Source organism: Canis lupus, chromosome 11, assembly GCF_011100685.1.
Source record: "Canis lupus familiaris isolate Mischka breed German Shepherd chromosome 11, alternate assembly UU_Cfam_GSD_1.0, whole genome shotgun sequence".
Classification (NCBI taxonomy): domain Eukaryota; kingdom Metazoa; phylum Chordata; class Mammalia; order Carnivora; family Canidae; genus Canis; species Canis lupus.
Genome location: NC_049232.1, coordinates 35775368 through 35791558, shown reverse-complemented (window position 1 = coordinate 35791558; position 16191 = coordinate 35775368). Strand labels below are relative to the sequence as shown.

Genomic DNA, 16191 nt, shown 5'->3' with positions numbered 1-16191 from the left:
AAAGCCATTACCTTCTTCCCAGGTGCTTACAGAGCTAAAAGGATAATCTGTATTAGAATGCCCTGTCTAGCTGCTGTTCACACAAAAACCACCACAAAATAAACTTCTGGACCCTCAAAGAGGTAAGCTAGGGTCTAAAATAAATGTTCTGAAAGAACACTGCCTTACTTAGACATAAAAAGTTTCAGGGTTTTTTGGGATCCCTGGGTGGTGCAGCAGGTTTAGCGCCTGCCTTTGGCCCAGGGCGCGATCCTGGAGACCCAGGATCGAATCCCACGTCGGGCTCCCGGTGCATGGAGCCTGCTTCTCCCTCTGCCTATGTCTCTGCCTCTCTCTCTCTCTCTGTGTGACTATCATAAAAAAAAAAAAAAAAAAAAAAAAAAAATTAAAAGAAAAAAAGTTTCAGGGTTTTTCCATTACAAAATGCTTCTATGGAACTTGAAGTGATTTAGGCAACTTAATGCGTTTGGTTGGCATAATTATTATTTAGAAGGGGAACAGTTCTCCATCTAAATCCAAACTCAGGGCAGCCCCGGTGGCGCAGCGGTTAAGCACCGCCTGCAGCCCAGGGTGTGATCCGGGAGACCTGGGATCGAGTCCCACGTCGGGCTCCCGCATGGAGCCTGCTTCTCCTTCTGCCTGTGTCTCTGCCTCTCTCTCTCTGTGTGTCTCTCGTGAATAAATAAATAAAATCTTTAAAAATAAATAAATAAATAAATAAATAAACAAACAAATAAATAAATAAATCCAAACTCATCCATTAGTAACTTTTCCCTGTCTCAGTACACAAATAGAAGACGTGAGCAGCCTCAACACCAGGTAATTTTGCTTTTCAGTGGCAACCAGAGATTCTCACTAACTAGTTTCCCTATTTGTCAGCTAGTTTTGCTGACCAGCTTTGGGGGAGGGGAGGATTGCCAATCAACATGGAAAAAAGCCAATGTAAGAAGTTACTTCTGTTAGGTACCTAATGTAGCCCCAGCCTCTACTTTCTATTTCCACTTTATAAACAAAGTAACTATGGAAAACTAATATGATCATGTGAACAAAGTCATTTATATATAATTCTAGGCATGTTTGTTGTGTTGCTAATATTCAAATCAGCTGTATTAGAACTTTTCAGAAGTATTCCCTAGGATCTGCTATGAGAAAAATGGTAATGGGAGAGACACTGAAGCAGCTCTTTGTCCTACACCAGGGCTTTATTTATAATAAGCAACAGAGCAGTATGTGCTAAGTCTTTTTTTTTTTTTTTTTTAAGGTTTATTTATTCATGAGAGACACAGAGAGAGGCAGAGACACAGGCAGAGGGAGAAGCAGGCTCCCAGAGGGGAGCTCAATGTGGGACTCAATCCGAGGACCCTGGGATCATGACCCGAGCCGAAGGCAGATGGTCAACCACTAAGCCACCTGGGCATTCCGTGCAAAGTCTTTTTTTTAAAGTTCCTCTAAGCGGGATCCCTGGGTGGCGCAGCGGTTTGGCGCCTGCCTTTGGCCCAGGGCGCGATCCTGGAGACCCGGGATCGAATCCCACATCGGGCTCCCGGTGCATGAAGCCTGCTTCTCCCTCTGCCTGTGTCTCTGCCTCATTCTCTCTCTCTCTCTCTGTGACTATCACAAATAAATAAAAATTAAAAAATAAATAAATAAATAAAGTTCCTCTAAGCAAGACCCTTAAGAGATTACTGCCCTCCCAAAAGATGAACTAATCTGAGCAACATAAAAAAAGATTAGATATTAAAATGTGAGAGACCATTAAAAAGAAAAAAACAAAACAAAAAAACAAACAAACAAAAAAAACCCACGAGAGAAGAAAATACTGGCACTCATCTTATACATATATTTAAAGAATGCACTTCATCCTTTAATATTATAGTCCAAAAACAAACACGTTAGCAAAACACATTACATTTTAGACATAAGCTTTTAAAAGAGATTTAAATATACTGGTCCAATTCTCCCAGTCTTCTCACATAATAAAGTCATCTAAGTTAATATTCAAAATTCTTGCTTGTTGGAGTGAAGATTCTCCTTTCCTCAGCTACAAAAACTGCAACTCATTGATTTTTTTTCCCTGTGATTACCAGTGGAATACAAGCCAAATACCTGTCTAAAAAAGCATTATAACTTAAGGACCAATTCTCAAGTTTTGTAAGGTGTGACAACAGCATGAAGTGAACACATAACGATTTGGCAAACGCTGAGAACTGGGGAAGGTGGGTAATGGGTACATAAGGACTCATATTATTTCTGGTGTAGTCAACATTTTCCAAGGCACCAGACTCATCAAGAAAGACAAGGACTCAGATAAACAGAAAAAAAAGAAAAATCCCAAAGAAAAACTTAAAAATATGTATATGGTATACATATACATATTTTTATTTTATGGTACATATATGGTCTATGTAGCATAAAATACATATACCAATCAGTGAAATAACAATCTCTCCATAGGTCAAACAAATGTCAGTATCTGCAAACTCACTGATTTAGGAGTTCACTCTCCTAAAACCATAGCTGGGAGGAAACACACAGCTCTCTGAACAGGCATATTCCAGAGTCCAGGCATTAGAAACCTGCTACGACTCACAGCACAGCTGAGTTTGCACTTGGGGCCTCCTCTGGAAGCACCCAGAAGGGCAGGGAAAGCTGCCTCTCACCTGGCGTCCCGCCAACACGGCAAAGACCATGCGGCTTGGAAGGCACGTTGACAAGGGTCTGAATCCAGCCTCCACCCCTGCTCATTGAACAGGCAACTCATGACAGCACACTGATGCAACTGTTTCTTACTTTTCTTTTTTTTTTTTTTTTAAAGATTTTATTTATTTATTCATAGACACACACCCACACCCATACCCACCCCCCCCCCCCACACGGAGAGGCAGAGACACAGGCAGAGGGAGAAGCAGGCTCCATGCAGGGAGCCCAATGTGGAACTCGATCCAGGGTCTCCAGGATCATGCCCTGGGCTGCAGGTGGCGCTAAATTCGCTGCGCCACCGGGGCTGCCCTGTTTCTTACTTTTCAAATGGTGATAATTCTGTCCAAAACGTGCTGTCTGTCTAGCACATGGTAAGTACTCAATAATCAGAAAGGACATTATTTTAATAAAGAGACAGAAGAGGCAGAAACAATACAACTGTGCGTGTCTTAAGTATTTAAAATAGGACGATGGGTCATCCACCCCTGCTTAGAAAGCTGCTGAATCCATCAGCACTGATGTACAAACACAACGACCTAGCCATGCCTGGTTACAAATCCTCTCTCAGGGTTCCTGGTGCTAAGACCGATTACCAGGTCCGACTCCAACTGCTTTGAGCAGTGGTAACACAGTGGCCATGAGAGTGAATTCAGATTTTGCTTATTAAGGTGAATTTATAAAAACCTTATAATTACAGGGTTTGGTGGGGGTTTTTTTGTTTTTGTTTTGGTAGGGTTGAGAAACTGCGGCTTCTCCTTTAAAAGAAAAGATAAATGTCTCATTTCCCAGCCTGCATACAGCCTTAAAATTCCATTTGTTTCTCTTTAATCTCATGTTTATTTCCAAAAGCACCATGATGCCAAAACTGAGGAAACCAATTATCTTAAAACCATTTTTGGTTTAACTGAAAAACGAAGTGAAATTTATGTGTGAGTCATATGGTCTCTTTCGCTGGTCTCCTTGCCAATCACCAAAAGGACTGGAATACAGCCAGCCTTGTGGGGCAGAGACATATCAAATAGCACCAGCTGATTATCACAGGCACTATAATGGCCAAACGAAATGGTTCCAGAGTGGCAGAGAGAGGACAGTCAGGAAAAATTTTATGTAATAAGTGAGTCTTAAGCTGGGTTTGGAAATGTGAATATGAACCACATGGATGGAGGGAGGGAGAGGGCTTCCTATCATTTTCAAATATTCAAAGGCATGAGAAAGTGTTATGTTTGAGCAACATAAAATTATCTATGGCTGAAGCATAAAGTACAGAAGTAGGGGGTGGATAGTATGGAAGGTTAACTTTGGAATCATCATTACAAAAGTCCTTCTATGTCAGCCTACAGGGGATCCACTTCGATTTTTAGATTGGAGAATGTCAGGATCAATTTCTTTTTAAAGACTTTATTTTTAAAAAATGTTAAAACATTTATTATTTATTTATTTTCTTTAGAAAGAGAGCAAGAAGGGGAGGAAAGGGGAGAGAGAGAAAAATCTCAAGCAGACTCCATGATGACAGAAGAGCCCAACTTTTTTTTTTTTTTTTTAAATTTTTATTTATTTATGATAGTCACACAGAGAGAGAGAGATAGAGAGGCAGAGACATAGGCAGAGGGAGAAGCAGGCTCCATGCACCAGGAGCCTGATGTGGGATTCGATCCCGGGTCTCCAGGATCGCGCCCTGGGCCAAAGGCAGGCGCCAAACCGCTGCGCCACCCAGGGATCCCAGAAGAGCCCAACTTAAGGTGATCTCATATCCCTGATATCATGACCTGAGCCAAAATCGAGTCAATAGCTTAACCAACCAAGCCACCCAGGTGGCCCCTGGCATTGTGGCTTGAAGACAAGGGAGAGCGTGGTAGGATATGAGAGTGGTGGGCAGAAAGGACCAGATAATGGTCTATGTGCAGACTATAATAAAGATGTATATTCTTCTCCTAGATGTAAGAGGAAGCCACTGCAGCTCTGACTGATACTTTAAAAGTATCATTCTGGCTGGTGGAGAGGAAAAACAGAAGTGTGAAGGGAGCAAGGAGAGCTGTCAGTAGGCTAGTCCAGGAAGGAAGGAATAGCAGTTTAACAGTCTGGTACCTTGTAAAGGATCAGAAACCTGGGCACCGCCTAAATATATTTGTTAGCTGAAGTAACTAGATGCAAAATGGGCATATTTACTGAGATAGGAACAATGCGAAAGGCATAGATTGAGGCAGAAAGATCTGGAGTTTTTTTTTTTTTTCCTTCAAAGATTTTATTTATTTATTCATGAGAGAGAGAGACAGACAGACAGAGAGGGGTAGAGACATAGGCAGAGGGAGAAGCAGGCCCCCCACAGGGACCCCAACGTGGGACCCAATCCCGGGACCCCAGGACCAGGCCTTGGGCCCAAGGTGGCACTAAACCACTGAGCCACCCGGGCTGCCCTAGAGTTTGCTTTTGAACAGATTAAGTTTGAGATGGCTATCAGACATCCAGTAAAAACTGTCAAGGATGGGGCACCTGGCTCAGTTGCAGAAGCATGCAACTTGATCTCAGCGTTGTGAGTTAGAGCCCCACGATGGGTTAGACATTACTTAAATAAAACTTAAGTTAAAAAACCATCAAGGAGACTGTTGGATACAGAAGTCTGGAGATCAGAAAAGATGCTGAAATCAGAGATATAATCCTGGGAGTCCCAGCATTTATAGCTATAAATCTGGATAAGACAAACAGAGGTAAGGTCTGAGGATGGACTCCCAGGGCTTTACAACAGAAGTCAGGAGAATGAGAAGCACCCAGCAAAGGAATTAATTCAAATCAGTCAGACAAAAAGAAATCAGGTGGGTGTAACACATTAAAAGCTAAGTAAGTAAAAAATGTTGCAAGGAAGAAGGAATATTCAATTGTATCATGTGCCAATGACTGGTCAGAAAAGGTAAGAACTAAGTCTATGGTGGCGTTGATAAAGCGATTTTCAAAGGGACACCTGGGTGGTTCAGTCTGTTTGGCGTCTGCCTTCAGCAAGGGTCATGATCTCAGGGTACTGGGATTGAGCCCCGCGTGGGGCTCCCCACTCAGCAGGGAGTTGGCCTCTCCGTCACCCTCTGCCCTCTCTTCCTGTGTGTGTGTGTGTCTCCCTCTCAAATAAATAGTCTTTTTAAAAAAGTGATTTTCAAGGAGGAGTGGGAAACAAAGTGAGTGCAAGACAAAGTGATGGCAGAAAAAGATAAACAATGAGCTTAGGGGCTATTATTCAATCATTATTATTACTACTCATTGTTATTAAGTCTGAATAGTTTGTTGAGGAGGCAGAAAGATGAGGTTGGTGGCTGGGGGGAAGACGTGTGGTGGAAGAAAAGTTTTAGGAAGGGAGATACCACAGCGCATCTGTAACGACGGGAGAGCTCTAGAATGGACCAAACCATGATGTGAGGTCCAGGACAGGCAGCCTGGCCTCAGGTGGCAGCAGCTTTAGTCTAGCCACTGTCCCAGGTGGCAAGGCAGGGTACACGGGCAGATGGGCAGATAACTAAATGTAGGTGAGAGGTGATGGAAAGTTCTTTCTGAAGTTACTTTATTGTCTCCGTGAAACAAACAGCAAGGGTTTCCAATGATGATAAGCCGTGAGGAGATGATGGAGGCCACTTCTGAATGAGTCACACAGTTCCCCTGAAATGGGGAAGAGTGAATTGACTATAGAAATGTGATAAAGGGCAGCCTGGGGGGCTTAGTGGTTTAGCACTGCCTTCAGCCCAGGGCATGATCTTGGAGACCCGGAATGGAGTCCCACGTCAGGCTCCCTACATGGAGCCTGCTTGTCTCTCTCTCCCTCTCCCCCCCCGCTCTGTGTCTCCATGAATAAATAAAATCTTAAAAAAAAAAAAAAAAAAAAAAGAAAGAAAGAAAGAAATGTAATAAAGACGCCAGGCAGCACCGAGGCTAAGTGGCAATGGCCAGGAGGCACTCAAAATAATGGTTACAAAATCAGGAGAAAGTGCAGTGACAGAGAGACCCTAACGAAAATTAGAGTGCACTCAAAACCATGAAAACTGGGGAAAGACCAGGAGAATTTACAAGGACCACCAAGTGAGGCCTACATTTTAATAGCAGTAATGTGGCTGGAGGCACAAGAACCAGCAAAAACAAGGACTGTGGTGGTTCTTGTTCAAACTCACTCTCCATTCTAGCTGACCCGAATATCCTTTTCTCATCTACAGCACGTGCAACCCCTTCTACGGGGGTCAGGAAATCTGAGGTCTTTGACCAAAATTATACCAAGTAACAGAATTAGCTCAAGTCTGCCCTACCATGAAATTCAGCGGGATCAAAGCCCTACTACTTTACTGGGCAAGCAATCCCTTTGGAAAACTTTGTGGGTGGCAAGTCAACTACTCTCCTCCTTTCCATCCTTATCCAACGCATATGTAAAGTTTCTCCAACCTTCTGAGAGCACCTCTGTGCAAAACGGCAACAAGGACCAAGGTCAGATACTTCTGTGTCCCTGCGTGGTATGGTCCTGAGACCGACAGGACTTGCTTTGGGCAGTGAGGCTCTCAGGCAGACTCCAGCCGTTGACTGGGTGGGGGAGTTAGGACAGATAGCACTCACACAGTGTGAAAGAGGAGGAGAGAATGAAGAGCAAATTCAAATGCTAAGTGAGATCAAGCTGGATGAACATGGAGAAGAGGTTAGACAATGAGGTAGCTCCTATGACCTTAAAAGGAAGGGTGTACACACAGCATGGCTGAGAAATGAAGGGGAAAGAAGAGATCCAAACTGAGCACAGCTTCGTCTTTGAAAATGTCTTGATGACAAAAAGAAGGGAAGTGATATGCTTGATGAAATGGCACAAATGGATTTATTGGAACATTTATGAGCCTGCTAGAATAATCACTACTTACTTAGCTTGGTATTACTATTATTATTATTTCTTGTTTTATGAGAGTTAAGAAAAAAAAGAAACACCTTACTTTGCTTATGTGCTCAGGAGCTTGATCGGGCGTGCTGCTGAATTCCCCACCAATCTGCAGGTCACTGACACAGCAAATTGAATCTCTCAGTTCTGTGAGCTTCTGACTGCCCAAGACCAGCATTGTCTGGTATGGTTTGTGTTCTTTGTGCTAAAAGTCAAACGGTAAATAAGTTAACTGTCCACTTAGAGACGAAGCAACTAAACCATAAATCCTGTCCTGACCAGATCCAAACGAAGCTACTGGTTTTCTTAATTTAAAATTATCCCCATAACTCAGTGTCCTGTGTTTTTCTTAGGTTCTATATTTGTCAATTTGGCATCCATTAATTTCAGTCCATATTAATGGCCAAAATTGTTTACATCTCCCCTGTGATCCAGAGCCTGGTCTCTGAAGCTGCTTTGTTGTTTTAACTCTCACAGAGCAAGTCAGTATCTCCCCTGTCCTAAATCAATGTAAGGTCAGGTAGGGGACAACTAGGGACAGCCCCTACCTACACCCCAGGGCCTGCTGGAATTATTCACACTACTCAAGCCTAAACTATTCATTCTACCCTGCCCTGCGCTTCCCATGGAAACCTTGATAAAGGAGGCTGTGGCCTTTGGCTCCTCACTTCTTCTGTTACCAGTGCTTCTCGTTGTAGCCCTGTAGGTGTGGCATACTCACTCCTCTCAGGAAACACTGAGTAATAAAAAAATCTTGGTCACTCAGCTACCCCCCAAGTGAAAATCCCACAGACACAATTGAGACACTGGAGGCTATGGTCTGAATGTCTTGTGTCCGCCCCAAATTCAGACACTGGAATCCTACTGCCCAAGTGATAGTGTGGAGGTAATGAAGTCACAAGGGTGAAGCCTCATGAATGGGATTAGTGCCCTTGTAAAAGATCCCACAGAGCTCCCTAACTCCTTCTGCCACATGAGAAGTCGTGACCTGAAGGAGGGCCCTCCCCTGACTGTGCTAGCTGCCTGATGTTGGACTGTCAGCCTCCAGAACTGTGACAAATAAACTGCTGTTTATAAGCCACTCAATCAGTGATACTTTGTTATAGTGGTCAGAATGGACTAAGATATTGGCAATAGAATTTTTTTAGTTTAAGCTATAGTTTATAATCAAGATGCTACTAAAATGACATTAGCAAGAACGTTTGGAATATAACTTCATCTAGCAGCATCGTGTTTTATTATCATTATCATCATCATCATTATGATGATGGTCCAACCCAGAGCTTGAACCATGAGATCAAGACCTGACCGGAGATCAAGAGTTGGACCCTCCCCTGACTGATCCACCCAGGCGCCCCAGCAGCAGTGTGTTGTAAAATTTCCTGCTGGAAGTTACCTCACTGAAGTCAAGCAGTCAATACGCTACTCTCATGTTAGAGATGAGAGGTTCAGTTTTCTTGGTTTGGTCTGACTGGTAATTTCAGATCATGATCAAACAAGGTCATTAATAATAACTATATCCCAGATGGTTCACTACTATTTATATTCACAAATGCAATTCACATATAGTAATATTTCAGTTAAACCTTATCAAAGTTTATGACACATCTATTTGGGGGATCAAGAATACATAAACTCTCTTTCTCTCTCTATCTCTCATGAATAAATAAATAAAATTTTTAATTAAAAAAAAGGTGGGGGGGATCCCTGGGTGGCTTAGCGGTTTGGCGCCTGCCTTCGGCCCAGGGCATGATCCTGGAGTCCCAGGATCGAATCCCACGTCAGGCTCCCTGCATGGAGCCTGTTTCTCCCTCTGCCTGTGGTCTCTGCGTCTTTCTCTCTCTGTCTCTCATGAATAAATAAATAAAATCTTTAATAAAAAAAAAAAAAAAGAATACATACAGTCTGGGCCAGGACAGAGTTCTTTTTTTTTTTTTTTTTTTTTTTATTTAATGATAGGCACACAGTGAGAGAGAGAGAGAGGCAGAAACACAGGCAGAGGGAGAAGCAGGCTCCATGCACCGGGAGCCTGACGCGGGATTCGATCCCGGATCTCCAGGATCGCGCCCTGGGCCAAAGGCAGGCACTAAACCGCTGCGCCACCCAGGGATCCCTCAGAGTTCTTTTTATTAGAGACCTCTAAGACATTTCTGAATATCCCTAACCTGTTAACATTCTGTATTTTCATCAAAGAAGAGCGGTCTTTAGTTAGACAACCTCCCAAGTGTTCTGAATTGCTCAGCAAAAGTTACCCCACTCCTTTACCAGTCATCTACTCTGTAAAAAAAAAAACAAAACAAAAACATTCTAAAACTAAAAAATAAATCCAAGAATTAATATAATTAGAATCACTGTAGATTTACATATACTTTCAGTTGCCTCCAGTGTAGGAATTAAGAATAATACATTTTAATGTTATAACTATCACAAAAAACAGCATGTTTGCATCTATTTTGAACCTTAAGGATTGTGATGCTTCAAATAATTAGACCCTTTGACAAAAGTCACCTGTATTATCTGTGAAATTCAAAAGGTTTTACTACTGACCTTATGAAATATAACAGGGTACAAGATATTCACAGATAGGATAAGCTCCCCTTCTTCAATCATGTCTGTTGGATTTTCAGGTTTTTTTCCTATGGCATGTGACTCCTGAGGGAGAAAAATAAGTAAAAGACCTTAAAATCACACAACAACTCAGATTAAGAGGCAGTGGGAACAACAGCCATAAGTAAGATCTGGAGTCAGACAGCTCTGTGTCTGACTCCTAATTTTAGTTTTAAGAAAATTGGCAAAACCTCTCTAAGCTTTTGCTTCATCTTCTATTTTTTTTTATTTTAAAGATTTATTTATTTATGATAGACATGGGGGGCGGGGGACAGAGACACAGGAGGAGGGAGAAGCAGGCTCCATGCCAGGAGCCTGATGCAGTACTCGATCCCAGGACTCCAGGATCGTGCGCCCTGGGCCAAAGGCAGGCGCTAAACTGCTGAGCCACCGAGGGATCCCCTCATCTTCTATTTTTTAAAAACAAAACAAAAACAGCTCACAGAAAATACTCATTTTATAGAACTACTGCTGGGAATGTGTACATAAAATATCTAATAATGTTTGGGACTAAGTGCTTAACAACTGATGACAAAACAGGAATATCAACTAATGTTGGTATAACACTGGCATTTACAGTTACTATTAACACTTTTATGTATCTCTGCTCATAGTATTACAAAAGCTATTTGACAGCTGATGCAGAGTTCAGATTTACCCAAGGAATATCAGCAAGTTACAATGCAAATACAGATCTGTTTGGCTCTAAAACCCACACTGTCTTGCTTTTTACAACACTATCATCACATCTGTAATACCTCACGCTTTCTTTCTTTTTTTTTTTTTTAAGATTTTATTTATTTGACTTATTTGCACAAGCAGGGGGAGCAGCAGACAGAGGGAGAGGGAGAAGCAACGATGCAGGGCTTGATCCCAGGACCCTGGGATAATGACCTGGGCCAAAGGTACACATTTAACCTACTGGGCCACCCAGGTGCCCCAATATCTCACACTTCTATTATGCATGCACAATTACTATAAAATAGCCACCACTAGAGTAGACTAGTTAAAGAAGTACAGGTGCAAAAATCAGAGGGAGTGACTTTATGCAAAACAGCATAGGAGGCAGCTTTAGAGATCATTCCCTCCACCAAAGCAACCAATAAGATGGAACGAGAGACTGGATTCAACTATTTTGGAATTCTGGAACCCGATCAGTCAGTTATATCAACTAGGAAAGTGAATAAAAAGACAAGCTGCTGGTGTTTCATAAATAAACACAGAGTGCAAAACAACTACCATCCCCCATTCCTCAGCCTCACTGCAGATGTGGAAATAGAGGCCCATGTTCCTGGAACAGACAGCTGATGCTATGACAAGCAAGGGGGACCTTGTTCTTCCTAAGCTGGGGACTGTTTTGGTTGCTCTGGTGATATCTTGATGGCGTGGTGTTGACACTTGCCTTGGTGTTGGGCCTCCTGCCAGCAGTGGCTTCCCAGTCAGCAGCTATTGGTTAATTTAAAAACAGGGCCTTTTTTTTACCCTCCTCATGTGTGGAGACAGATATTTATGGAAATCTTGAACAGGTCACTGGCTGCCCACAGAGATAATGAAATAAATATTCATAACCATACATAACAAGGAGTACTTGTCACTCCAATAATCCACAAGTAAAAAAATATACTCAGAATGTCCAGTATATATTATTCTCAACAAAAACTTATATAAAGCATACAAAGAAACAAGAGACCATGTCACATTCAAAAGAAAAAAAAAAGATCTGACAAAAACCACCCTTGAGGAAGCCCAGATATAGTAGTTACTAGTCAAAGATGTTACATCAACTGTCTTAAATGAACTCAGTGAGCTAAAGGAAACATAGACAACTAAAAGAAATCAGGCTGCTCAATAAGTGACAGACATCTTCTCACAGAAACTATGAAGATAAGGGAGTAGGGCAACATATTTAAAGCCATGAAATAAAAAAAACATTAACCAGAATTCTACACCTGGCAAAACTATCCTTCAGGAATGATAAAGAAATTAAGGCATTTCCAGATAAAAAGAAAAAAAAAGGTGAGGGAGTTCATTACCAGTAGACTTTGTATAAGAAATGCTAAAGAGAGTTCTTCAGGATGAAATGAGAAAGACACTAGAAAGTAACTTGAATCCATAAGAAGTGAAGAATACTGGTAACAGCAATGACATACACAAATATAAAAGCCAGAATTACTGTACTTTTTCATTATAGCTTTTTCCCCAACAGCAAATGCACATAACAATATTTACAAAGATGTAATCTGAGACAATAACAACATTAAAGGAGAAGGACAGAGATGTATATGAGCAGAGTTATCTACGCTTCAAGGTACTACTGAAACAAAGTTGGTATCATTAAGACTAGGTTGTTATAATTTTCTAATGTTGGGACACCGGGGTGGCTCAGCAGTTTAGCGCCTGCCTTTGGCCCAGGATGTGTTGCTGGAGTCCTGGGATCGAGTCCCACGTCAGGCTCCTTGCATGGAGCCTGTTTCTCCCTCTGCCTGTGTCTGCCTCTCTCTCTCTCTCTCTCTCTCACTCTCTCATGAACAAATAAAATCTTTAAAAAAATAAAATAAAACAAAATTTCTGATGTTAACTGTAATCCACAAGGTAACCACAAAAAAATAAGTAAAACACATACAGATGGGAAGAAGGAAAACAAAATACACCATAAAAATTCAACTAAATACAAAAAACGGACAATAATAGAGGAACCAAGGAACAAAAGATAGTATAACATACAGATATCTAACTGGTAGAAGTAAATCCTCATCAGTAGTTAAATACAGATGGGCTAAACTTTTCCATTAAAAAGGCAACGACTGGCAGACTGGATTAAAAAAAATTGATCATCTATACACTCTCTGTAAGAGACTCATTTTAGATGTGAAGATACAAAGGGTTGAAAGTAAAAAAAAAAGGGGAAAAGATATTCCACACAAATAGTTACCAAATGAAAGGTGGGGTGGCTATCTTATTGTCAGACAAAATAGAATTTAAGTAAAAAAAGGTTACAGGAGACAGAAGAGGACACTATATATTGATAAAATGTGCAATCCAAAAAGACAGTCTGATAATTATAAACATACATAGCTAACAACAGAATACCAAAGTATATGAAGCAAAACTGACAGAACTAATGGGAAAAATACACTGTTCCATGATAATCGGTGGAAATTTCAATACCCCACTTTCAATAACAAGTAGAATAACCACACAGAAAATTAATAAGGAAACAGAGGACTTGAACAACATTACAAACCAATGAGACCTAACACACACAGAACACTCCGTCTGACAATACACATTCTTCTCAAGTGCGCTTGAACAATTCTCTAGGATAGACCACCAAGTCCCAATGAATTTGGAAGTACTGAAATAACAAAAAATAAAAAGTATTTTCTGATTATAATGGAATAAACCTAGAAATCAGTAATAGAAGGAAAACTAAAAAATTCAGTAGAAATTACAAAATACTCTTAAACAACCAATGGGTCAAAAAAAATCACAAGGGAAATTAGAAATTACCTTGAGACAAATGAAAATGAAAACACAACATAAGAAACTTATAGGCCATAGCAAAAGCAGTACAAAGAGGGAAGGTTACAGCTATAAATATCTACATTAAAAAAGAACAATCTCAAGTAAATAATCTTACTGTATTTACTGTATACACTAAGGAACTGGAAAAAGAAGAGCACACTACACCCAAAACAAGCAGAAGGAAGAAAACAATCAAAACTAATCCAAGAAAAAATAAAATATCTGAATAGTAATGGTTTATTGGTATATTGATATAATGGTAAGGAGACTGAACCAGTAACTAAAAACCTCTGAACAGGGACACCTGGGTGGCTCAGCAGTTGAGCATCTATCTGCCTTTGGCCCAGAGCATGATCCTGGAGTCTCGGGATTGAGTCCCGCATTGGGCTCCCTCCATGGAGCCTGCTTCTCTCTCTGCCTAGGTCTCTGCCTCTCATGAATAAATAAATAAAATCTTAAACACAAAAACAAAAACAAAAACAAAACACTCTTAACAAAGAAAAGCTCAGGACTAGATAGTTTCACTGGTGAACTGTACCAATCAAAGAAGAATTAATTAACATCAATCCTCTTCAACATCTTCCAAAAAGCCTGAAAGAGAGAATACTTTTTATTTATTTATTTTTTAAAGGTAAGCTCTAAGCCCAGTGTGAGGCCTGAATTCAGGACTCTGAGATCAAGAGCCCCATGCTCTACCAACTAAACCAGCCAGGCACCCTGAGGAAATACTTCTTAACTCATTCAATAAAATCAACATACTCTTACAACAAAACCAGACAAAGACGCTACAAGAAAACTACAGGCCAATATCTTTTATGAAGATTAACTGCAAAACTCCCTAACAAAATACTAGCAAACCAAATTCAGTAGCATATGAAAAGGATTATCACAACCAAGTGGCATTTATCCTCAGGATGCAAGAGCAGTTTAACACATACAAATCAGTCAATGTAAATACCACATTAACAGAAAGATGGAAAAAACCCACATTATTATTTCAACTGAATTGCAGAAAAAGTATGAGGAAATCCAATCTCCCTTCACAATAAAAGCACTAAATAAAATAGGAACAGACGGGAACTTCCTCAACATTATGAAGGACATATGTGAAAAATCCACAGCTAAAATCATATTCAATGATGATATCAGGATGTGCACTTTTGCCATGTCTATATTCAACATAGTACTAGAAATTCTAGCTAGAACAATTAGATTTAAGAAAAAAAAGGAAGGAAGGACAGAAGGAGGAAGGAAGAAAGGAGGGAGGAAGGAAGGGTAAAAGAGAACAAACAACCACATTAGAAAGAGATAAAATTATGTTTGCAGATAACAGGCATGATATTCTATATATAAAATCCTAAAAACTCTATTAGAGCTAATAAATTTAGTAAAGTTGCAGGCTACAAAATTAACACACAAAAACCAGCTGTATTTCTATATACTAACTAGCAGTGAACAGCTCAAAAAGGATATTAAGAAAATTCCAGGGCAGCCCGGGTGGCTCAGCGGTTTGGCACTGCCTTCAGCCCAGGGCGTGATCCTAGAGACCCAGGATGGAGCCTATGTCAGGCTCCCTGCATGGAGCCTGCTTCTCCCTCTGCCTGTGTCTCTGCCTCTCTCTCTTTCTCTCTCTGTGTCTCTCATGAATAAAGAAAAAGAAAAAGAAAATTCCAGGGGTGCCTGGATGGCTCAGTCAGTTAAGCATCTGCCTTTTGGCTCAGGTCATGATGTCAGAGTCCTGAGACTGAGCTCTGTGTTGGTCTCTCTGCTCAGTGGGGAGTCTGTTTCTCCCTCTGCCCCTTCCTCCACACTTATCTGCTCTTTCTCAAAAAAAAAAAAAAAAAAAAAAAAAAGAAAGAAAGGAATTCCATTTAAAATAGCATCCAAAGGAATAAAATACTTAGGAATAAACTTAATAGAAATGAAAGACTTGAGGTGCCTGGCAGGTTCAGTCAGTACAGCATGCAACTCTTGACCTTGGGGTTGTGATTTTGAGCCCCACATTGGGTGTAGAATTACTTTAAAAGAATAACAAATCTTTAAAAAAAAAAAAGAAAGAAATGAAGACTTATACACTTAAAAACTACAAAACATTACTGAACAAAATTATTGACAACTTAAATAAATTCAAAGACATCCTGTTCATGGATTGGAAAATGTAATATTGTTCAGATTAAACACTATTCCAAAGCATACGCAGATTCAATTCAATACCTATCAAAATCTATATGGGGTTTCTTTCTTTTTTTTTTCCTTACCCAGAAATAAAATAACCCTCCTGAAATTCCTAGGCAATCTTGAAGGACCATAAATAGCCAAAACAATCCTGAAAAAGATCAAAGTTGGAAGACTCCAATTTCCCAATTTCAGAAATGACCACAAAGCTAGAATAATCAAAACAATGTGGTGCCAGGATAAGACAGACATACAGACCATTAGAATAGAACAGAGAACTCAGAAATAAATCTTATATC

General features: G+C 40.6%; 1 protein-coding gene across 1 annotated transcript in view; it reads right to left on the bottom strand.

Moving 5' to 3' along the window:
- Positions 1-16191, bottom strand: part of SNAPC3 (small nuclear RNA activating complex polypeptide 3) — a 38776-nt gene that overhangs the window by 8697 nt on the left and 13888 nt on the right. Inside the window, exons 4-5 of the mRNA XM_038552437.1 lie at positions 10133-10237; positions 7641-7790 (exon numbers count right to left, since the gene is read on the bottom strand). Coding sequence (XP_038408365.1) covers positions 7641-7790; positions 10133-10237 — 255 coding nt within the window. The remainder of the gene's footprint in view (positions 1-7640; positions 7791-10132; positions 10238-16191) is intronic.